The sequence below is a fragment of the Ovis canadensis genome, chromosome 17 (assembly GCF_042477335.2).
Source record: "Ovis canadensis isolate MfBH-ARS-UI-01 breed Bighorn chromosome 17, ARS-UI_OviCan_v2, whole genome shotgun sequence".
In the NCBI taxonomy this organism is placed as follows: Eukaryota; Metazoa; Chordata; class Mammalia; order Artiodactyla; family Bovidae; genus Ovis; species Ovis canadensis.
Window position 1 is genome coordinate 71720175 of NC_091261.1, and position 24366 is coordinate 71744540.

General features: G+C 53.0%; 2 protein-coding genes across 21 annotated transcripts in view; one reads left to right on the forward strand and one right to left on the reverse strand.

Moving 5' to 3' along the window:
* Nucleotides 1-2869, forward strand: part of TPCN1 (two pore segment channel 1) — a 65140-nt gene extending 62271 nt beyond the window's left edge. For all 15 annotated transcript variants that reach the window (XR_011249982.1, XR_011249983.1, XR_011249985.1 and 12 more), the window contains one exon: nucleotides 365-2869. Coding sequence is in view for 11 of the 15 variants with exons in the window: in XM_069558075.1 (XP_069414176.1) it covers nucleotides 365-484 (120 nt within the window). In the remaining 4 variants the exon portion in view is untranslated. The remainder of the gene's footprint in view (nucleotides 1-364) is intronic.
* A 227-nt stretch (nucleotides 2870-3096) lies between these two features.
* Nucleotides 3097-24366, reverse strand: part of SLC8B1 (solute carrier family 8 member B1) — a 29971-nt gene continuing 8701 nt past the window's right edge. For 3 of the 6 annotated variants that reach the window (XM_069558087.1, XM_069558086.1, XM_069558088.1), the window contains 14 exons: nucleotides 20798-20950; nucleotides 20642-20694; nucleotides 20427-20485; nucleotides 20190-20294; nucleotides 19928-20095; nucleotides 18863-18970; nucleotides 16929-16988; nucleotides 16505-16635; nucleotides 14363-14504; nucleotides 11470-11660; nucleotides 9471-9624; nucleotides 8184-8363; nucleotides 6825-6910; nucleotides 3097-4268 (listed from right to left, as the gene is read on the reverse strand). In XM_069558087.1, coding sequence (XP_069414188.1) covers nucleotides 4071-4268; nucleotides 6825-6910; nucleotides 8184-8363; nucleotides 9471-9624; nucleotides 11470-11660; nucleotides 14363-14504; nucleotides 16505-16635; nucleotides 16929-16988; nucleotides 18863-18970; nucleotides 19928-20095; nucleotides 20190-20294; nucleotides 20427-20485; nucleotides 20642-20694; nucleotides 20798-20950 — 1788 coding nt within the window. In that variant the 3' untranslated portion in view covers nucleotides 3097-4070. The remainder of the gene's footprint in view (nucleotides 4269-6824; nucleotides 6911-8183; nucleotides 8364-9470; nucleotides 9625-11469; nucleotides 11661-14362; nucleotides 14505-16504; nucleotides 16636-16928; nucleotides 16989-18862; nucleotides 18971-19927; nucleotides 20096-20189; nucleotides 20295-20426; nucleotides 20486-20641; nucleotides 20695-20797; nucleotides 20951-24366) is intronic. The other 3 variants (XM_069558091.1, XM_069558089.1, XM_069558090.1) reach the window with 3 other exon arrangements.

The window sequence follows — 24366 nt, forward strand, 5'->3', positions numbered from 1 at the left end:
GTGCCACATCTCTTTGTGAACCACACAGATTATGTTCACAAGTAAAGGGTGATTATTACCTGGGCCTCATTTACAAAGAGGTTTGTGCAAAAGCACACTGGACAAGGAGGTTTGTATACCTCTAATTAGAAAGAGAAAGACTGCACAGTAATTTTTCCGCTTAGGTGCACAGTCAGCCTTCCCAGCAGGTCTGGGGGTGGTGTTCAGTCCCAGCTGGGTGGCCCTAGCAGCAGCCTCTCTGCTGCCGCCCACAGCAGATGGAGGCCCCAGTGCTGCCCGGCCTGGGTGACCCCCATTAGGCTGGGGTTAGCTGGCAGGACTGGGGCGGGACCCACTCAGCACCCTGTCTGCTCTCTTGCTTTAGGAGTGGTATGAGGAACACGCCCGCAAGCAGGAGGAACATCAGCGACAGCTCAGCAGCTGCGTGGTCCCTGCCACCCAGCAGCCTCCAGGCAGCCGCCAGCGCTCCCAGACCATCACCTAAACCCAGCCTGCAAAAGCCATCTCTTCTATGCAATAACACAATAGTATTATTTTACTACAATGTATCAAAGTAATGTATGTGTATATATGTATATGTTATATATATATATATACACACACACACACATCCATATATATATGCACATATTTATATACAGAAAGGAGAAAAAGGCAGACAAGATGGGGTTTGGTTTATAACCGCCTTACCCTATTTAACCCTGGAAGTCGGCTGCTTCTTGTGGGGGGGGGGTCAGGCCACCAAGAGCGGCTCTTAACATGGAAGGCTCCTGAAGGCCCCTTCACAAGAGCACGTGAATGGACCTGCTGATCTCTGCAGGGCTGGCCTTCACAGTGGGCCCACGTGCCTGTCATACCGTCTTCCTGACGCTGTTCTCAGAATCCTTCCCCACCCAGCAGCCTCCCCACTGACCTGCCCTACAGCCCAGGGCTCCTGTGTCCTGCTTTGGGGACAAAACCACTTAGGAAGGAAAGAGCCCACATCCTCGGGTTGGTATTTCTCCAGATGTGATAATGGAATGGGTGTTCCCTTGGGGGAAACCAGGACCCAGCAAGCACCTACCGGAACCAGTGATCTGGGGCTGTGGGTACTCCACGTGGTTAGATCTAAGCCAGCGCTGGGCGGCCAGAGATGCTGTATCCTGGCTCCGTGAGCCTTCTCACCTACCGTAAGTTTCAACCCTTGTTGCTGAACATGCTTCTAAGATGGCCCATAGGAGGAGGAGAACAGGCCAGTGGCTACCACCCCAGAACAAGTCCTAAAGTGAATGGGCTTTCTCCTTAAATCCCTTTGCCTTGGGATTGTCCTGTTCAAGCAAAAAGATATTTTGGTTAATTCAGGATTCTGCCAAAGACCGTAGCAGGTCCTTCACATGTGTGCGTGCTGAGGAAAAGGGAACAAAAAGCAGAGGCTCACCTCAGGCCGTCCACGGCCGCCCACGTTGGTCCCCTTGGCCGGCTCTGCCCTCACCTTGAGCGAGTCACTCCCCGTGGACTTGACTGAGGTGGGAGCGGGGACTCGGCTCACTCCAAGGTTTCCCCATCCCAGGAGGGGGTTCTGATGGCCCCTCGGTTTCCCGGGAACCTTGGGCGAGTCCTGAGATTGGAGTGCCGTTGGGGCGTGAATGCACGGCAGGGCGGGGTTAGCAGTGGTGGCTCCTGGGCTGCACACCGGTGCAGGAGGCAGCATGCAGGGAGGACAGGGCAGGGGGGAGCCCCCGCTGGGCATCCTGCTCCAACCGCAGCTCTCCAGCTGCCTCCGTGAGCTAGGAAGGCGAGGGCCAGAGCCTCTGCCCTCCCCGCATTCTCCTTCCAGCGGGGCAGGATCCGGCTCCCTACCCCACCTCCATGGCCAAGTCTTGACTGCGGCCTCGGAGGGCTGATCGCCAGAGCCAGCATCCCATAGCTCTGCCCCTCATCAGGGGAGGAGTGGTGGTGGTTTTTATTTTTTTTTAAGCACAGCCCTTTAGGGAAACAAACCAATCACTGAGAACCACTGAAGTTCCCACCAGGAATCAGGAGAAGGACATTGTCCTCCTCATCTCTGGGGAGCGACAGGCTGCTGCAGACAGCTTGGTACCAGGCCCAGGCCTGGACCCCTTCCCCGCTCCAGAGAAGGAACTTTATTTGCACAACCAGGTGCCTTTTAGCTTTTGTGTACTGAAATGGGCATTCTGGAAGCAGGAGGCAAGGGGCAGCCTTGAAAGGAAGGCATGAGTCCTCCGATCTCAGCATCTGCCCTCAGAAGAGGGGTGCCAGGGAGGCTGAGCGCACTCCCCCACCCCCAGGGTGACAGCTGCTACCAGGAAGAGTGGGTTGAGTCCAGGCTTCCCACCCCCGTCCTGCGAAAGGCCCTGTTTTAAGTCAGGGACAGGACGGAGGCCAAGTGGCAACAGTGCTGATGGCCCAGACTCCAGCCCCTGGTGGGCGCCCTCATCACTGAGGCCAAGGACAGCTGCCCCGTGGGGTCACTGGGGGCCTCCTAGGGTGGACCCTCCAGCTCACACACAGGCCATCAAGCAGGGAGCGGGTGTCACCCAGGGCTGTGAGCTCACCCAGCTCGGACACCCTCTCACCTCAGCTCGGTGACACCGACGTGAGGCATGCCGGCCTGCTCTGGACCCCTTACCACTTATAAGTCAGCGTCTGATGGCCCTGTGCCCTGACCCAGCTTTGGTGGGGGACGCCATCCGGCCCCTCCTCCTCGCTTCCCTCCCCTAACCCAGCCTTACTCCACACCATGTGACAATCATTTTGTATCGGTAGCGGGAACGATGCTGTAAGGTTTTGTACATCGGCGATTTGTTGCCTAGAAAACCCACCACGTCTGCGGATTTCTGGCATATTAATAAAGAGCCTCCGCTTTGTACGTGTGGCTGCTGCCTCGTGACTTCCAGCAGGCACCACGCAGTGGCCTCCACGATCGTGGGAAGCATGGACAGGACCCAGCCGTGCTGGTCCATGACACCACCTCAGCCCCACCCCTAGACGCACCACAAAGTCCGGATCCATCAGCCCCAAGAACCTTCAGCCCTGGATCCAACTGCCTGTCACCCTGGCCCGGGTTAAGAACAACTAGTAACAGCTGCGTGTATGTTATTTTCTGTATCCATGAAACATTTAATAATTATGTTCATTGGAAGAAAAGACAGTCAAATCCCTTTACTGCTAGCCTAAGGCATCAAGCAAATGGAAAAAGACTTATTAAAAAGGGGGTCACTGGCTGCCAGCAGGAAGGCACCCGGGAGGGCTCACCACCCTCCCAGAGCTTGCAGGCAGGGGAACCCCAGCCCAGGGCTCCCCCTGAGGTAGGCACCAGGTACCGTCAGACTGACTCCTGTTTTGCAGCTAGGGAAACCTCTGAAGCCAGCAGACAGTTCTAGAGGCAGAGCCTGGAGCTGCACCGTCTAATTTGGAGCCGCTGATGGGCCATTGCCACTGGCTGCCATTGAGGAGCAATACATATTGTGGTTAATTTCACCATTTTCTTTTGGCTTTATTAGCATGGCGACTCAGAAATTCACAGTTAGGGTCATGTCTCCTATGTTTCTGCTGGATGGTGCAGCTCCAAAACTCAGAACACTTTGTATGCTGACCCGACACAGGCTATCTGCCAGGTCCGAGTCACCCTGATCCCCTAAACCCTGGTTTGGCAGCCCTCTGGGCCCTGAGAAACATTGCAGGAAGGCAGCAAGGGGTGACTAACCGCCTCCAGCCCTGAATTCTTTGGGGTCTTCCCGAACCAGCCTGGAAGACACCCAGGCTTCCCCCTTCGACCCAGACCCCAACCTTCAAAAGAGGCTCTGAAGGTAATGCAAGGAAGTCTTCCGCCTGCCACTGGGACTCTGTCCACAGGGAAGCCCCATCGCCACAGTCCCAGAAACAAGGTTTGACTGTCCTCACTGCGCACGGCAGTGACCTAGAATCTTTGGCAGAGAGCGTGGCCCCCATGAACCCACACCCCATTCACGGTTGGGGCTGCGCGGGTTCTGCAGAAGGCACTTCATCCTCCGTCTCGTCGCCTGCAGTGACACCTCCCGACCACCAGGCGGACTCTGACGCAGCTTCACTCAGACAGTTTTCAAGTGAATCACTCCAAATTCAGTGAGCAGGGCCACCACGAGGAAGGTCAGGTAGAGGAGGAGCAGGCAGCAGCCGTAAACTCGGCTCAGCTGGAAGCACTGCAGCGGGACCAAGACCAGGGAACAGACGAGGCTGAGGCCCAGGGTGCCGGCCAAGATCCACACCAACAGTCCGTCCGGCTCCAGCTGCGGCGGGGGGGAACAGGGCAGAGAGGCTGGGTTACGGCAGCTGACAGTCAAACCGAGGTTTGAGGGCCCCTCCTTAGGGACCAGGGAGGACTTTTGGCCTCCCTGTGAGATAGCTCCCCCAACTTGAAGTTCAATGTTTTTAAACCACCTGAACGTGAACGTGCGCATGCTCGGTTGTGTCCGACTCTTGCAACCCCCAAGGACTGTAGCCCCCCAGCTCCGCTGTCCATGGGAAATAGTCCCCTTCCCACTTCCTTCCCCTCCAGACTTAGCACCTATCTAACACATATGGAAGGCTTAACCCTAGGCACTACACTAGGTATTTCGCACCCACCATGCCCTCTCACCTCCCCATTGTGTAAGGTCACCAATCCGCAGTCGAGGAAAGCGAGTATGGCTGGCCCTTAACGGCACTGGTTTGAACTGCCTGAGTCCACGTGTGTGGGTTTCTTTCAACCACAGCATCCGTACTCTCATTTCACAATCTTTAAGCCAGGGGGGAAAGTCCATGGTGGATTAGAGATCACAATACGTGGAATCCAAAGAGCTAGGGTCTGAGACTTCCTGCTGGTCCAGTGGCTAAGACTCAGTGCTTTCAATGCAGGGGGCCCGGGTTTGATCCCTGGTCAGGGAACTAAATCCCATATACTGCAGTGAAGAGCTGGTACAGACAAATAAATATTGAAAAACAGCTAGGGTTTGAGTCCTGATTCCATCCTAACTCTTTCAGTATCCTGCCCCTGGGCCATTCATTTATCAATTCCTTTGCTTTTGAGGCTGGAGAAGGAAATGGCAACCCACTCTAGTATTCTCGCCGGGGAAATCCCATGGACAGAGGAGCCTGAAGGGCCGCAGTCCATGGGGTTGAAAAGAGTCGGACACACTATCACTCACTCACTCGCTTTTGAGGCAGAGACAGCACTATGCAGATTTGTGACATGTGGGATGGTCAGTACCCCTAATTCCTGCATCCCTACTTCCTGTCAAGGATCGACCGTAGTACCTGACAGCCCAAATCGGAAGTCCACAGATGTGTGGGTACACGTGTGCACCAAAAGCCCCGTGTATTCTGCAACCAGACATGGGACCAGACAGTAGGTACATGTTTAAGAGCAACCTGCTTTTCAGCCAACAGTACGGCTCGGACTTCCTTCTGTGATGACCTCTTGTGATGCCCTGTGTCTTACACAATTAACTGCAGGAGCATTTCCTAAACTCAGCACAAAGGCAGAGGAAATGCAGACACACACTCCACAAGGAGCCAAAGGAAAGAAACAGGGGCCCCGGGGGGCCAACCCTGAAGCCTCATTATCTGGAGCTGTCTGAGAATCAGGAATGAAAGGAACCTATTAAACCCATGAGAAGTATAAACAAAGTCTTCAGACAGAGGGTGTTGACCCCTTAGAAAAGTGAACTTTTCCAGCAGAAGCTATTTGGCTTATGGGTGTGGCCACCGTGAAAGGCCGGCCCACAGGCAGTTCATTGCACAGCTTCCGTGCGGCTATTCAGGAACTAGCTGCCTCCCAGAGCAAGAGCTGGGCGACTTTGTTCCCATGAATGACTCCATCATTCAGCTGCACGTTCCAAGTGCTTCCACAAGATTCACCTTAAAACTGTCCCCTGGGCCACATGCCCCACCCCATCTTCATCATTTTCTGGTTTGGCCTCGGAATTCGAGTGCCTGGGAATGTAAACTCTGGGCAAATCTGGGTCACATCTGCCTTGCATCTGCCTACGCAATATTTCCAAAGAGAAAAGCTCACCTAGGAATCCCAATTTCTTCTCCTTGAAAAAAGCTGGAAGATCTGGCCATAGGGAGGCCCATCCAAGTCACCTACACAATTGGGTTACCTGCCCCCAAGTAGTGTTTTCTTGCTGGTGACCTGCCCTTCAAGGGTCCTAACCTTCATATGTCTCCAGGGAGTATATTTTAAAATGCAGATTTCCAGCCCACCACACCCTGGAATGCTGGGGTCAAGAGGTCTCATGTGCCCCCCAGGGAATTTGCAGAGCTCCTTGAATCCACAGAGCCTCTTTTGATCTGTGCATTTCAAATCTATGGAGGTTCCTCCCTTCTGGGGCTGTCGTCAATACTCTCTCATCCCGGCCTGTCCTCTCCCAACAGCGGTGGGATAAGGTGTTCAGCCTGGCCCTTAACTCGTGTGTGCTTATCCAGGAAGTTGGGGGGTGGGATCAACCCATTTCACAGGTGAAGAAGCTGAGGCTTAGAGACCCTCAGAGTTCTACTTCAGTCAAAGTCCTATAACAAGACACTTCAGTGATGAGACCAAGTCAGGAGGCCAGAGCCTTCCTGCCCCCTTCCCTCAAAGCCACGTCTTATTAATAATCACTCCATGACCTTGCAAGGAAGACTTTTAACCCTATATGCAAAATATTTTAAAGATATGCTACAAATCAGACATCACACATTTAGACAAGTCCTCTCCCCAGTAAGTGTAACCTGCCGAGATGTGAATGGCCTCTGGTCCAGAGCGGGGAGGGGAGGAGGAGGCCCTTATGAAGCGGCTCCTAGTTGAATCATCCAGCACTTACCTTCACCTCCATGTGGGCCCTGGAGATCTGGAGCAGGCAGCCCAGCCCCACTCCCACCAGCACATCTGCAGTCCAGTTCAGGAAGTCTGTTGGAACATAACACCCATAACCCCGACATGCAGCCCACTGACACTCTTTCTGATCTCTGGCTGCCACCCGCTCCCTTCCCTCAAAAGCCCTCGCTGAGGAAGCCTTATCCTTAGCACCTCTAAGAGTGCCCAGTGTACATTTTGCCTCAATCTGTAAGGATCGCAGGAAGTGACAAACACTTGGGGCCTGGTGAGATGGAGAAACAGGTCATGTGAAGTGACTGGGAGGACCGGTGATGGAGCACGGCACGGGGGACACTGCTCCAGCCAAGGCTGAATCCTTCCCACCCCAACCTGAGAGGTCAGGACAGGCCACAGCCCTACAGCCAGGAGCAGGTCACGGCGGCAACAGGCCGTGACAAATGGCAGGAGGCATCTGCACACAGGTCGCACAGCTGGCACGTGGCAGGGGTGGAACCGGGACCCAAGACTGCTTGGATTCCAAGCCCTGCCTTTTTCACAGCCCCAGGCTGCCTGACCCTCTCTTTTCTATATAGACCAGGCAAATGAAAGCCTACAGGACAATCTGGCCCACTGTCTGCTTTTATTAATAAAGTTTTATTGGGACAGTCAGGCCCATTCGTTCATGTATTGCCCATGACTGTTTTCACACTTCAGTAGAAGAGTTGAGGAGTGGCAAAAGAGTCCTATGGCCCACAAAATCTAAAATATGTACTCTCTGACCCTTTAAGAAAAAGTTGGCCAGAATTCCCTGCTGGTGGTTCAACAGTTTCGAGTCTGCTTGCTAATGCAGAGGACGTGGGTTCGATCTCTGGTCCAGGAAGATTCCACATGCTGCAGGGCAACTAAGCCAGGGTGCCACAGCTACCAAGCCTGCATGCTGCAACTACTGAAGCCCATGCACCCTAGAGGCCATGCTCTGCAACACCAGCAGCCACTGCAAGAAGAAGCCCGTGTACCGTAGCTAGAGAGTAGCTCTCACTTGCTGCAACTAGAGAAAGCCTGTGCAGCAACAAAGACCCAGCACAGTCAAGAACAAGTAAATAATTAGGGGGAAAAAGAAAAAATGTGCCACCCCTGACATCTACAGAGCATGACATCTGCAAGAGGGAGAGAGGTCTCCCACGAGCTCAGTGCGTGGGTGCCTGCTAACAATACCTCTGCCCTAAGAAGACGAGTATCTGCCGTCACTGCTGTTTACCAAGCACTTCTGTCACTTCATTCGATCTTTACAACAACCTATGAGGTCAGTCCTCTCCATATCCCCATCTTATAGATGAAAAAGCTGAGGCTCAAGCAGCCGAGTCACCTGCCGCAGGCGTTCCAGTGCAAGCCCGTCCCGAGGGGGCGGAATAGAGCCCACCCTTGGCTCCCAGCACTGAGGGAAGGGCAGCCGCAGAAAGGATACTGAAGATGATGCCACCGAAGCAGGCGGAGAACGCCATCCTCGGGTAGCCCTGGCGGGCCAGCGTGAAATCTGAGAAGACATCTGTGTGGAAACGAGAGAAGGCCTTGAGCGGTGCGAGACTTCCCTGGCCCTTGTCGGTCACTGCTCCTTCATTCTCACCCACTCACTCAGTCCACACACACTGATGAGTGTCTGCCTGACTCCGGCACTAGCTCGTCCGGGTGCTGTGGGAGGCCACACTGTCCCATAAGACACAATCCCCTCCTTAATGCACCTGCTTCCTTCCCACCAGGGGCAACCTTGTGGGTGTGGCAAGCCAGCACCAGCCTTTCACCCAGGTCCTGAACCCTGCCAGCACAGCGCGCGTAGGCTGCGTCACTTCAGTCGTGTCCAACTCTGCAACCCCGTGGACTGTATGTAGCCCGCCAGGCTCCTCTGTCCACGGAATTCTCCAGGCAAGAATACTGGAGTGCGCTGCCATTCCCTCCTCCAGGGCCTCTTCCCGACTCAGGAAGCAAACCTGTACCTCTTGCGTCCCCTGCATTGGCAGATGCGTTTTCTACCACTAGTACCACCTGGGAAGCCCCAGCATACACAGTGCCTCTGTGCAAATTAGGAAAAGGGGCCCAAAAAGGTAAGTGGAAGGGGAGCTAGTTTAGGGGCCTTTGACCCCTTGTCAGCACACCCTTGGGCCATGTACAACCTGATTAACTGTACTTGGCTGCTCTAACCAAAGAAGGACATACGTATTGGATTGGCCAAAAAGTTCATTCCGCCTTTTCTTTACTGTCAGATGGAAAACTCCAAATGAATTCTTTGGCTAACTCAGTATGTATGCATGAATGCCTACCCATGCCACACCTATGAGCATGGGTAGGTGTTGCTCAGCCGGATATATTCTGCTGGTTGATTGCAATGAGCTCCATGTCCTGCCTGAACTCTGGGGAGCCATCAAGTATCTGTGCATCAGCAAGGAGAGACGAGACTGGAGCTTCTACAGTCTCAGGTACAGTCCAGACCATCCCACTTGAAGCCCAGTGATGGTCACTCCAAACACACTCAGTAGGCACTGAGCGCTGCTGAGGGTGGATGTTCTGGAAGCCCTGCCCACATGTCATTTCTGGTGGGGGAGCAAAGAGCAGTGAGGTAGCCGTGCTCATTCCCGAAGTCCACCCGGCCCCGAGTCACCTCCAATGCTGTTCCCCCAGGCCAGCAGCGTGAGCCCCAGGACGGTGTTGCTCAGCCGGAATACCACGCCCAGGGACCGGAGGATGTTCACCACCTCTGTGGCAGCTGCATTGATCCACAGGGCGCTGGTCAGGAAGCCCAGGAAAGCAAAGAGCTGGCGGAGGGAACAGGAACACGGCCTCAGTTCCTCAGCTATAAAATGGGACGATCATAGTACCTACCTTGTGAGGTAGTCATGAGCATGAGTTAGTTGACGCAAAGCAGTTAGGGCCTGGCATACAGTAAGTGCTCAATAAAATGCTAGCTCAGCATTAATATTTTGTCAAAAAGGGGTACATCACAGCTCTCATCAGGCTTCTAGTCGATGGACCAAATGCCACACCATCACCACAAAAAGAAACTCCATACTCATGAGCAGGTGCTCCCCAGCCCACCCAACCTTCCTCCCAGCCCCTGGAAACCACTCTGCTTTCTGGCTCTGGATTGGTTTATTCTAGACACATCATAAAAACGGCTTCATACAGTATGTGGGCCCTTGTAACTGGCCTGTTTCACTCAGCATCGTGTTTTCAAGGTGCATTCATCTTGGAGCATGTGTGAGTACTTCAAAGACTAGTAAGAAACACTGGCTAATGCTTCTCTGGGCTTCCCTGGTGGCTCAGTGGTAAAGAATCTGCCTGCCAACACAGGAGACACAGATACAATCCCTGGGATGGGAAGATCCCCTGGAGAAGGAAATGGCAACCCACTCCAGTATTCTTGCCTGGAGAAACCCATGACAGGAGGAGCCTGGTGGGCTACTCTGTCCATGGGGTCGCCAAGAGTTGGACATGACTGACTAAAAAACAGCAACATTTCTCTAAATAATCGATTTGCTGAAAATTCAAATTCCTTTGGGTTCAAATTCATTCAGAGTTTCTAAAAATAAAGACTAGAATTTTTAAAAGCAATAATTAGTTTAAGTAAACTTTAGAAAAAAATTCTCTGGACATACTGCCTGTAAAATCATTTAGCATCCTGCAGAATGGAGAGAATGGTGGTGGGGGAAACACTCCCAAAGACAAAACAATTCCACCATTGGGATGTGATCATTAGGAACTCAGGTGCTTTCTGGTTACAGTGGTGGAAAAGTCTGGTAGATCTTCAAAAAAGTGAACAAATAGTTCACATTTGACCCACCAGTTTCACTCCTAGGATGACAGTTAAGAGAAATGAAACATATCTACACAAAAAATTCTAAACCAATGGTCATAGCAGCATTATTCATAACAGCTAAAAAGTGGGGGAAAAAAAAACCCGCAGGGTTCATTCATGGGTGAATGGAGAAGCAACATATGCTATGCCTGTACAATGGAATAGTAGTCCATGAAAAGGAATGAAGTCCTGACACAGGCTACAACATGGATACACTTGAAAACATTTTGCTAAGTGAAAGAGGGCAGGCAACAAAAGCTACATATTGTGTGATGCCATGTATGTGAGATATTCAGAACAGAAAAATCTGGGGACTGAAAGACTGTGCTGGCCAGAGGATGATGGGGGAGGAAGAGAGGGACTGTCAGCGGGTACAGGGCTTCTTTTTGGGGTGATGAATCCCAAATGGTGGTGATGGTTGTACAACTCCATGAATATAATGGAGTTGCCACTTCCTTCTCCAGGAGATCTTCCCAGCCCAGAGAGTAAACCCAGGTCTCCTGCATTGCAGGCAGACTCTTTACCATCTGAGCCATCGGGGAAGTCCTATGAATATAATAAATACAGTTAAATCGTACGCCTCAGATGGGTGACTTGTATGTGTGTATGAATTGCAATTCAATAAAATGAAGTTGTTACCAAAAAAAAAAAAAAAAGAGGAACTTGAACAGGCACAAAATCTCTAAAAAGTGGCCTTTAAGACTTGTTATCATGGAAAGTGATTAGTGGCCTGACAGTCCCAGGATATCTGCCTGGGAGACCCCAGCGTCCCCCCCTCCCAGTTTGGAGAGCCGAGGTTTCTTACCCAGTGAAACCTGGGGGGCTCGCTGTTGGACGTGGCAAAAAAGGTCACTGCAGCCAAGGCCGTGCCCGCAATCATCACCACGGCCCAGACGGGAAAGAGGCCACCTATCTCATAGACGCCATCTGCAGAGGGATGAGAAGGGGAGCTGGTCCTCTCCACGGCTTCAACTTGGCACCTCCTCCTGAAAGCCCCTTGGCATGATGGAGCGGGTGTGGAGGGGATAAAACCCACAGATAAAACTCAAACAACTGTTTGGATATAAGGTAGAGACTTCCTGTGTGCCCAGCCCTGTCCTAGGCACTTCAGAGAGACAGAGAAATTGAAGACATAGCATATCCCTGCACTTGAGCTACTCACACTGGAAAGACAGACATGAAAAACAGACTCTCCAGGCTGGAACTAAGATAGGAATGGCTAAGACCACTCACTCCTGCTATCCTTTCTTATGCCCAAGGCAGACATCACTAATCAACCATGATGCTTTGGTCCACCTGAGCTTAAAGGGAGCACCCTCCAGCCAGGCATTACCAATGGATAGGCATGGCTCCATGAGATGACCTGTACAGTCGAACTCAACCTTACTAATTCTGGCTCTCTTGAGAAGTCTACTCTATGAACCAATCCACTACAAAGTTACAAAGGTTTTAGAGGTTTCATGTTAAAACACCTAAGGGAGGAAACCCTGCAGGCTGGCAGAACACTCTAGAAATTTCCATATACCATCCTTTCATCACCAGTCTTAAAGGCAATGGATGATTCAATTGCCCAGACACATGTAATAAGACTTTTTTTCTTTAGTCCAGCTCATGGGCTCATAAACATCAGTGCACTAAGGATAACATAAGGGGCTGAATATATAAAATTATGCACATAATACATGGCAGGAGACTCTTGGGGGGCAATTTTGACAGATGTGACTTTCACTTGCAGAGCTGGCTTTGGAACTTGACACCTGGGTGAGAGGTCCTTTCTCTGTATTTCTCAGTCCTGTGCTGGAGGCATTTCAGGAGGAGAGGGGCATGGAGTGGTTAGGAGGGTCTTCTTGGAGGCTGAGGATGTGAGCTGAGTTGTAAACAGAGGGGGGCACAAGGGTTCCATGGGCAGAGGGAAGAGATGAAAGGGAAGGAGTTGAGCAGATTTGTGTCACCAAAAGTAGATAAAGGGCTGGGGAAGGTGGCTGGCTCGGGATCTCGGAGATCTCGGATGATGGCTGGGGGACGTGGCCTTTTTCCAAGAGGCACTGGGGAGCCATGGAGGTCTTAGAGTGGGGGAGTGATCGCAACATGTGACAAGTGGCACTTTAGAAAGATGGCTTTGGGGACTTCCCCAGTGGTCCAGTGGTGAGACTGTGCTTCCACTGCTAGGGGCACGGGTTTGGTCCCTGATCGGGGAACTAAGATCCTGCATGCTGGGTGGTGTGGAAAAAAAGAAGAAGAAAGAGGGCTCTGAGGGTGGCCTTGAGAAGGAAGATGGAAGTTGGCAGTTAGACTGGGAGGTCTGACTGGCGGACACGTCACCTCCTTGGGCAGGTGACCCCCTGGCTGGGCTGACCCCTGGATGGAGAGAACCCCCAGACCTTGGGCAAGGTGCCAAGTTTGGGGGTTCTCTCTATGCAGGGATCAACCTGGAAGGGGTCACAAATGCGTTAGCCTGAACCAGTCTTTCCCCAGCATGGACCTGCTACCACTAGACGGTGCTGGGGCAGGTGGACAAGACACTAAATATCACAGAATCACATCTCAGTAAACGGATTCCCTCTCCAGTACTCTCACTGTAACAGAATTAAATATCTTAAGTGTACTGGAAACAAGGCTGGCTTCTTATTGATGCTGGTGGAACAGATTCCTTTCCAGTACACTGAAGTTAAAAAAAAAAGAACTGATTAAAGAAAAATATCAAATAAAACAGTTTAGAATGGGAGAAAAACCAAGATGTTCTTGAATGTTGAATGCTTGGGAACCCTTCTCTTAAGAAGCCACAAGAATGATGAACCAAGTCCTGGGGGGACTGGAGAGGCAGGGCTGTCATGAACCAGCTCGCTGGCACCACTAGGGGGAGCCCTTCCCATCTCGGGGTTCACACTGACTCCTTCCTCAGCGACCATGTCTTCCCATAAATTGGAGGAGAAACAGAATTTGGCAGCCTTTTCATCCTGACGCTCATTAGCAAAAAAAAAAAAAAAAAGCCACACTCAGCCCTGTATTTTCTACCAAAACCCCCGCCACCTCCAGGAGATGCCCCTGGGTTGAGGGACAGGAGCTCAGATAAGAGAGAGAGGACTGGGCAGCATGAGATACTCAAGTCGGACAACAGGAAGAACCTGAGCAGGAGGAGTTAGAAGACATCTGACAAGACTGGGCAGTGCTCTAGCCAAAACAGGTCAGAAAAGGAAAGCCCGGGGCAGACGGGGGAAGGCTCGAGGCCAGCGGGGCCACCCAGGTCACTCAACAGGCAGTGGAGGGGTTTGTGAGGAGCTAGTCAGTGGGCACCAGCACCGGGGAGGGGGGCGGGGTGCCTCTTCTCAGCTTCTGCCAGTTTTGCTGTTAGGAATGTGGCTCAGATTATCCTGAGAAATCATCAACTCTGTAAATTTGGTAACGCAAGCAAATGTGCCAGAGGGCTGGATTTGGTCCAAGGGCCACCAGCGTGTCGCTCCCCTCTGAAACCAGTGTGACCGATGGACCACCGGAGGCTCGAGGCACAAGCACATATTAAGCGTCTGCTGTATATTCAGGACTGCCCCGCTGGTCCAGGGTCCCCTGGGGTGGCTGAGAAGAAAACTTCGGGACTGGGGGGAGGAGGGGGGGAGGAGGGGGGGAGGAGGGGGGGAGGAGGGGGGGAGGAGGGGGGGAGGAGGGGGGTTGGGCGCCCCCCCAGGGGCAGGGATACTCACAGGCCCCCGACTGCAGGGTCAGGGTCAGGAACAGGGGGCTGATGACCAGGTGCAGGCAGTTGAGGGGCCGCTTCCAGTTCCTGTCCTCCTTGTCGGGGTCCATGACGGGGACGGTGAGGAGCAGCAGGAACTCCACGGGCAGCTGTGGAGTGCGGGAAGGCAGGAGGGTGAAGGCAGGGAGCCCTGTGCTTGGCCTCCGCCCTGAGCTCAGTCATTCAAGAACCAGGCTGGACTTCCCCGGTGGCTAAGAATCCGCCTGCCAATGCAGGGGACATGGGTTCGATCCTGGGTCAGAGAAGATCCCACATGCCATGGGGCAACTAAGCCCGTGCGCCCTGAAGTCCACGCTCCGCAACAAGAGAAGCCACTGCATGAGAAGCCCACGGACTGTGACTAGAGCAGCCCCCACTCGCCGAAACCAGAGGAGAGCCCGCGCAGCAATGAAGACTCAGTGCAACGATGAATCAACCAATCAACGAAAGAACAAGGCGCTACTGCTGAAGCGCCCGCCTGGCGCAGGCCCCCAGGCGCTCCTGACGGCTGCCGTTAACACGCCGCCAACAACCTAGTGCGCGCCACTGCCAACACTGAACAGGAACTCTTAATTTTCCTACCTTTTGGATAAAGAAACTGAGGCTCAGAGAGGCTAAAACTTCTCCAAAGCCACACAGGCTTTGAAACCAGGCTACAGGGCCAGCTCTGACGGACTCGATACCTTGTGTTTCGCTTTCACGTGTGTGTTTAGCCAGCAGCTAAACTAATAACACGTATGGAGTGCTTACCATATGCTAAGCACCAGAGTCAGTCCTTCGCATAGATTAGTTCATCAAATTGTCACAACCACTGTGGTAGGCTGGATACGGTTCCCAACTCTTCAATCCTCCTCCACCCGTTACAGAACTGATCACCCCCACACTTTTGTCAAATGACTAGAGTCTGCAGAATATATTTCCCTGTCCCACTGATGTTGAACTTGGCCATGCTGCTTGCTTTGGCCAACGGGCTACTGGTGAATGTGATGTGAACGAGGTGTAAATTGTGCTTGGGGAGTCTGCCTTGGTCTCTTCTGCCAAGAAAAGAGATACTCCCACTGGCCCCAGAAGGAGGTACGGGGCAGACCTGAACCACCAACCAGAGTCATCTCAGATGACTGGATGAGGATAAATATTATCGTCACATGTCAGTGAGATGCTGGGGGCTGTTTTTTACATAGCACTGCTGGCAATGGCACCCCACACTCCAGTACTCTTGGCTGGAAAATCCCATGGATGGAGGAGCCTGGTAGGCTGCAGTCCATGGGGTCGCCAAGAGTCGCACACAACTGAGCAACTTCACTTTCACTTTTCACTTTCATGCATTGGAGAAGGAAATGGCAACCCACTCCAGTGTTCTTGCCTGGAGAATCCCAGGGACGGGGGAGCCTGGTGGGCTGCCGTCTATGGGGTCGCACAGGGTCGGACACGACTGAAGCAATGCAGCAGCAGCAGCACTAACTTACTGATACAAGGATTCCAGAAGAAAGGCGCTATCATTACCCCCATTTTACAGTGGAGGAAGCTGAAGCTCAGAGCGATGAAGGGACTTGCCTGAGATCATGATATAGCCAGAGCTGTCATGGGGTATAAATATTTGTTGTTCATTATCTGCCCCCTGGGTCTGAGGAAGCCTGAAAGGTATCCATGCTGGGGGGCTATGAGGTGAGGCCTCTGACTTTTTGGGTCTGGGTGGCGGAAAGCACTGTAGTCCTGCCTCATGGAAACCAGCCTGCTCACATCCAGACCTCAGGAGACAGGTAGCCCAAGGAAGCAGTGAACGGTCAGAAAAGTGCTATTTTGATCTCATTTAGACTCACTGTGACCCACTCTCGCCTGCCCCAGTTCCTGGCTCTCAGTGGGTCCAGAGGAGTCGCCAGCCTCCTCTCTGTCCTTGGGAAGATGCTCCCCTTCCTTCCTTGCAGGGAGGAGTCTGAGCCACGCTGCATGACTCCATTCCCCACGGAGTCCCAGTCTCATCTATTTCCCCATCAGGTCCTTAGCAGAGCCCCCATCCTGCCCCCCAACCTCACTGCTCTGGAGAAGGTGGAGGGGCCAGTGCCCTGTGCCATCACCAAGTCAGAAGCCTGGCCCCAGGGGCCCCCCTCACCTTGAACACCTTGAGGACCCTCCAGTACACGGGCTTGGTCCTCCACTTCCTGTAATCCAGGGGGTTGAGGGCCTGCACCAGGATCTGGGCCGTGGTCTCCGGGTACAGGATCAGCGGCCGGTACTCCTCACCTGGGGGGCGCAAGCGGGGAGAGGCAGGTGTCTGTGGCTGGCTCAGCCTCTGGGAAACCCTCTCCCTTCCCTCCAACCAGTGCCCCTAACCCCTGGGAAGAAGGAAAAAGCCCAGAGCCTGGTAGGGGGTGGGAAAGGCAAACCCAGCTCAGCCTGCAGTGAGAGCTGTTCACTGCCTCCTCCCTGGGCTGGGGGTGGGGTGGGGGGGTTGCTGGATGGTCCCATCGCCCACCTCTCCAGCCCAGTCCAGCTGGCACCCCCACCCCAGCTGGACACAGAGCCCCTGGACTCACCATAGTCATAGCTGTTGGTGTTAGAAGACACCCGTTCCTCCTCGGAATCTGACAGTATCTCTGTAGGACAGAGCAGAGTTTCCCATGAGCCAGGTGGGGCACCCAGCCCCTCCAACCATTATTCTAGGGTAGGGCACCTCTGGGACCGCTCAGTATTCAGGGTGCAAGTGTCCAGGCCCCCTCTGTATCGTGGACTTCTCAGCAATCACCCTGTGTGCTCAGGAATTCTTACAGACTCAAGAAGTCTAACTCACAAAACATTTTCAGATATAGTGATGCGGCAGTAAAGTCAAATTTAATACGGCCGTCTGAAGACAACACTCAAACATTTACTGACTTCCACGTTGCACCTTCCAGAACTTGGAACCCGACATATTTTTCTTTTCCAGTCTGAAACTTTTCTCAGGAGTCCTTGGGATTAGAGGACTGAGCCCTGCAAAGAAAGGCTTCCCAAAAGGAAAACAGCTGTTCTCAAGTGAAGAGTGCTAGCCCTGATTCTGCCTCTGTGTGACTCTCTAGGCTTCATTTTCCCCTTCAGTTCCAGCCCAGTGAGCTAGGATGGGTTTAGAAGAGAGCACAGGGTACTACGTGCTGAATTCTGAAGGCCCAGCGGATAAAGAGAAGAGAGCAAAAATCACGGTAGACCTCCTGTAGGAGGAGTAACCAACACCTGTGCCAGGACCTCAGGAAATGATACAGTCTGGCCCTCTGGAAGCTCACAGTCCAACAGACAGAAACATAAGCAAATTAATAACAGAATGGAGAGATAAAGGTTGTGCTGGAGTGAGTCTGAAAGCTGTGCAAGCCCAGATGAGACACCTGGGGGTCTCTGCAGAGCTCCCTCCAGGCTGAGTCCTTAAGTCTTTTCAGAACAAGGACACACCAGGGAAAAAGGACAGCACAGGCAAAGCCTGGAGACAGCCAGAGGGAGCGTGGCATGTTCAGGGAAGTGGGGGTGGCCCTGCACAGTTGGGGAGTGGAGCTTGGGGTGTGAATGAGTTTGGAGAAGAAAGCTGAGGCCCAGCACAAATGGCAACAGATCAAGGGCAAGGTTCTCAGGCTCACATGCCAAAGAGGGCCAAGCACATCATGGGACCAAGTGAAAGAGGCTTGGGGGAAGAATTCCGGTTTCCCAACATAATCAGGTCTGTACGTGTCAGGGTTGACAACAGAGAGCACTGGGGGCTGGGGTAAGTGGGGGAACCATGCCTTTGCCTAAGGCAGAAGTCCCATTCAGCTTGAGACGTGTATCTATATATGTGTGTGGGGTGTGTGTGTGTATGTGCGCTCATCTGTGCCCGACTCTTCACAATCCCATGGACTGTAGTCCGCCAGGCTCGTTCGTCTGTCCTTGGGATTTCCCAGGCAAGAATACTGCAGTGGGTAGCCATTTCCCTCTCCAGGGGATCTTCCTGACCCAAGGATCAAATCCACGTGTCTAGGGTCTCCCACGTCGGCAGGTGGATTCTTCACCGCTGCGCCACATGGGAAGCCTGCGGGTTGTATATGTGTATGTATTTGTGAATGTGTATTTGTACGTGTTGTGTATGTGTCATGTACGCTCATGCTGTTTATGCATTTGTGAATGGATGTGTGTGTTGCACATTTCTGGATGTGTGTGTGCATGTATTTGTGTATGTGGAAGCACCTGGCAGGGGGTGCGTTCTGGGATGCAGGAGGTGACGGCTCTTAGGAAGATCTGCCCCAGCAACAGGCAGGAGCACGAAGAACTAATGAACTTGGACAAGCAGGTGATGACGAGGCTTTAGCAGCACAAGCGAAGGCACAGAGGGGGGACCTTGGTAGAACAAGTAGAAAAAGTAGGAAGAGGAGATGGGCACTGGCACAGGCCTCCAGAAGCAGAGGCAGCAGTTTCTGGGCACAGGGGGCTCCAGACGCGGGGTCCTCCCTCGGGGGCTCTACTCAGACCTCACCTGGGGTAGCCGGCATGGAGCAGACCAAGGATCTCCTCCGCTGCCACTGGTAGATCCAGGTGCAGAGAACCACAGTGACCACGTAGAACATGTAGAAGCCCAGGTAACCTGCGGACAAGGGCACGCCGTCACCAAGTGGCGTCCTGGCTGCAGGGCCCAGAGAGCAAGCGCGCCCAGTCTGGCGCCGGCACCTGGCGGCAGTGGCTGTGTTAGCCCAGCCCAGCCCAGCCCAGGCAGCAAAGGGCCATTTCCTGGAGCCCCACTGCCTCCCCTCCCCTCCTCGGCCCATATTTTCTCCCTACCAAGGCCACCCCACCTTCCCCCCACCCAACCAATCCAACCATCAACAGTGGGTGTAACCCTGGCACAGACAGTGGCCTGCAGGACACAGTTCAAGTGCAAAGGGCTAGTGTGCGGCTCTGTGCCGAGAGACTGAGCCCCTGCAGACTGTATCCCCCAGTCTCCGGCTGCCCTGGGCCTGCGCATGGAGCCCCAAGAGTAATCAGAAGGCAGCAGGGGAGGGTCTGGGGCACCCCCACCCTGCTGTGGGGCCCTGTCTCTGGCAGGACCCGTGACCTTCCGCAACTCTCGCTCAGGCTGGGTGACCCTGGGTCTGGGCCTGGAGCCCTCAGCAGGCTCCAGCCACCCCATTCTCTGCCCACTTCAGAGGCTCCCACTGTTGCTGACCCCTAGCATCTCTGCATCGCAGCCACCCTCCCTGGTTTTTCTCAACCCTCTATAAGTCGCCCCTCCATCATGTCGTTGGAACCATCTGGATAGAGTGACCCTGTGGGTCACAGTCAGCATTGCGGCTGTACCGCTAGTGAAAACTGGAGATTGTGAAAACCCAAATGTCACCCTGACTTCGCCCTGCCCTCTTCGGTGATCGGAACCCCAAGTCCCCTTTCACGCCCAGGCCACCAGGGTCCCAAGCAGTGGTTCCATCACTCGGAACCAAAAGTGACTCTGTGCCCTGCAGACCACCCGCTCCCATCACCCCCTCAACCCCATGCCTCCCAGCCATCAGCCCTGGGGGGATCCCGCCCTGGTCCCGCAGCGGCTCACCCAGGGCCCACGCCAGCGTGACCCTGCCGCGGTAGAGCGCGGTGAAGATCAGCAGCACGGCCGCCATGTAGAAGATGATGTCTCTGAGGAAGGGCCTGGAGGCCGCCGTGAAGGGACGCAGGATGGCGATCCCGCCGGCTACCACGGTGGTGACCAGCACGCCCGCGCCTGCGGGAGAGGAGGCCAGGCTCGGTCCGCCCCGCGCCCACCTCTGGCTGCCCTCCCAGCCCCCTCACCCGCAGCCGGGGCTGCTCGCTCATACCAAACAGGGCCCCGAAGGCCAGGCCAGCTGTGCGCGGGTCCGAGAAGGCCACCAGGGCGCTGAAGATATCCGGGGCCCCGTTCCCAAACGCCAGGAAGGTGACGCCATGAAGGGACACGTCAAGGGGCCTCAGTGCAGGCGCTCCAGGCTGCCCAGGCCACGAGCCATCCCCCATCTCCCAGGCCCTCACACCCTCCAGCCCTCCCTCCAGGGTACCAGAACTGGACCAAAAGGATACTGCCACATTGTGGGAAAGCTTGAGGGTGGTGGAAATGGCCGACAGGTTAGGGCAGAAGCTACGGAGGAAAGCGGTGAGTGTTTCCACGGCGAGTGGCTCCTGCCCCCGGTCCTTCCCCCCAAGCCCGGGGTGGGTCCTCCCCAAGTCAACCTCCCACCCCGGGACCCCCGCTCTCCCGTCTACAAGCTGGACATCAGGCCAGGGCCAAACTTACAACTTTGCTGCGGTGACTCCCAGAATCAGAAACAGATAAACCAGCCAGAAAGCCTGGGCGAGGGTAGAGGGGGAGGCCAGAAATGGGAAAGAACATTAAGTCCTGCTGGGGCCACGGGCCCCTCTCATCAGCCCCCCACCCAGAGCGGAGCCTCACGTAGAGGGTGATGGCCAGAGGGAGGAGGCGGGCTGGGAAGTGGCAGAAGATGCCCTCGAGGTAGTCCAGGTAGCCCCCGTCACTGCGGCAGTCGGGGTTGGTGCGGACGAAGGCACAGCGGTCAGAGGCGTTCAGGCCACACACTTCTCGACACTGGAAAGGGAGGCGGGGGGTGGACATCAGAACCCACCACCCCATGATCCACTGGACCAGCCCCACCTAAGCAATGAAGACAACCTCCTTCAGCCTGGTCCCTAACTCTCCCAGGCTCCAGCTGCACGCTTTCATTTTTAAAAATAAACCTGTACTTGAAATGAACACAAGTAAGTCATAAATTTGTTATTTAGTTGCTAAGTTGCATCTGACTCTTCCCAACCCCAAGGACTGTAGTTCACCAGGCTCATCTGTCCATGTGATTTTCCAGGCAAGATTACTGGAGTGGGTTGCCATTTCCTCCTCCAGGGGATCTTCCCACCCCAGGGATCGAACCTGTGTCTCCTGCATTGGCAGGCAGATCTTTACCACTGAGCCACCTGGGAAGCAAGTCATGAATACACATATTTAAAACAAAACAGGAAATTTCCTGGTGGTCTAGTGGTTAGGACTCAGAGCTTTCACTGCCAGGGCTTGGGTTCAATCTCTGGATGGGGAACTAAGATCCAGCAAGTCATGCAGCATGGCAAAAAAAAGAAAAAGAAAAAGGAAAAGAAACAATATGTAACGATTTCTAAATTCTCCTTTCTCATCCCTGCCCTCCATAATGCCACCTCTCTCCTGCCATGACCAGCTTGAAGCAGACCCTTACAGACATTTCTCAGTTTAATGACATTTGTAGATACATCTCAGTACAGAGTTTGTTTTGTTTTATAGAAATGGGTCTGTCCTAAAGTTCTCGTTTCTGAAACTTGACATTTACCACTTCACAGACATGCCATTTATTAACATATTGACAGACATAATGAAGAAAGTAAAAACATTCTGGGTGATTTCTATATGCCAGGCACAGTGCTGAGCTTAAAAGGTTACCTCAGTTAATCTACACAATGATCTTACAAGAAAGATAAGATTAGCCCACCAGGCTCCTCCATCCATGAGATTCTCCAGGCAAGAATACTGGAGTGGGTTGCCATTTCCTTCTCCAGGGGATGTTCCTGACCCAGGGATCAAACCCGGGTCTCCTGCATTGTAGGCAGACGCTTTACCACCTGAGCTACCTGGGAAGCCCATTACACAGATAAGGAGATTTAAAAGACAGTATTTCAGGGCCCACTCAGTGGTAGAGAAAGCGCTGGAATCCAGGCAATTTGAGGTTCTTCTAAATTTCCTGTCCTTGACCATTACTGCCCCATTCCTGGCTCACGGTAGTCTCAGGAGTTCATGCCATGGATGACTTGCAATAGAGGGAACATTCCCCTAATGACAAGCAGTTGAGTGTGTCTACTTTTCCATTAGCACCAACAGTCAACGTCCTTGCACGTGACTCTCTGGGCACATGTGAGAATGTTTGGTCAGAGAGATTTCCAGAAGTGAAAGTGCTGAGTCAGACAGTCTCACAGTTTGAGTTCCTCCAGAAGCGCCCTAGAGACAAGGATTTCTAAGCAAGCAGCACAGTGGGGAGGTGTGGAGAGCACAAGCACCAGGATAGGGAAGTGAGCCAGGGACCGGAGAAGCAACCAGCGCAGGCTGGGCTGAGATGGTGGCAGCCCCAGGGGCGAGGGAGCTGGGGTTTTATACACCAACTCCTATCAGTCATCAGGTGAGCAGAGCCGGGGAGGGAGCTGCTAGGTCCCCAGCACTTCTGGCCTGCCATGCTTGCAGGTGCTTCTGGAAGAAGATGCTGGTGACCTGAAGTTAACAGAAGCCCACCAAAATGGCAGGGTCAGAAACTGCCTGATGGTCCAGTGGTCGGGACTCTGCGCTTTCACTGCCGAGAGCCTGGGTTCAAACCCTAGTCAGAAAACTAACATCCCATAAACTATACAGCACGGCCGGAAGAAAAAAAAAAGGAGGTCCAAAGGATATGGGCAGAGCCCTAAGAGTGTCTGTTGCAGAAGGAGAAATATCTTAAACCTCGGAGGGATTTTGCTAAAATACCCTCCCCAAAGCTCTACCTGGGGCTTCCCAGGTGGCACTAATGGTAAAGAACCTGCCTGACAATGCAGGAGACACAAAGAGACGCAGGTTCAATTCCTGGGTCAGGTCTGTATAGTCGAAGTTATGGTTTTTCCAATAGTCACACACGGATGTGAGAGTTGGACCATAAAGAAGGCGGAGCGCCGAAGAATTGATGCTTTTGAATTGTGGTGCTGGAGAAGACTCGAGAGCCCCTTGGACGGCAAAGAGATCAAGCCAGTCAATTCTAAAGGAAATCAACCCTGAATATTCATTAGAAAGATTGATGCTGACAAGTGTGAGAGAGGCTGGGGAGAAATGGAACCCCTGTGCAACTCCTGTTGGGGACGTAAAAATGGTACAGATGTTGTGGAAAAGAGCATGGCAGGTCCCCCCTCCCCAAATTAAAAATACAATAACCAGTTCTAGGTATGTAATGTACAAAGTGATGACTATAGTTAACACTGCTGGATGGTATATATGAAAGATGTTAACACAGTAGATCCCAAGAGTCCTCATCACAAAGAAAGAAACTTTTCTTTTGTATCTGTAGAAGATGATGGATGTTCTCTAAACTTATTGTGGTCATCATTTCATAATATAAGTAAGTCAAAGCATTGCGCTATACATCTTAAACTTACATGGTACTGTAGGTCAATTGTATCTTAACAAAAACTGGAAAAAAAAATAGAATTACCATACAATCCAGCAAATCACTTCTGGGTATACATGAAAAAGAACTGAAAGTCAGGTCTCAAAGAGACATTAGCACACCCGTATGCATAGTAGCCTGATTCGCAACAGCCAAAAGGTTTAGGAACAACCCAAGTGTCCATCAGTGGATGAATAGGCTGAGCAAAACGTGGCCTATCCATATGATGAAATGCTATTCAGCCTTAAAAGGGGGGAGAAAATTCTGACACAAGCTACTACATGGACGGACCCTGAAGACATCATGTGAAGTGAAACAGGAAAGTATGTAATGCTCAGTTGTGTCCGACTCTGGGACCCCATGGACTGTAGTCCGCCAGGCTCCTCTGTCCATGGGATTCTCCAGGCAAAAATACTGGAGTGGGTAGCCATTCCCTTCTCCATCATTATTTATACGAGGTACTTGGGAGCAGTGAGACTTACAGAAACAGAAAGCTGAATGGTGACTGCCAGCTGGGGGAAGGGGAAGCAGAGAGTTATTTAATGAGAACAGCTTCAGTTTTGCAAGATGAGAAAGTCCTGGAGGTAGATGGTGGTGATGGTTGCACAATGAGAATGTCTTGAACGCCACTGAACTGTTCGCTTAATGGTTCTAACCCCTCCACAAGCCCTCTCTGAACTTCTACCAATGCAATGCTGGAGGTGCGATTTCTGGTAACCTCTATCCCCTGCTTACTGGCTCTCTCTAGATGCCACACTGAGCCCGCCACACCTATTTCATGCACTGTTCCTTCTGCCTGGGGCAT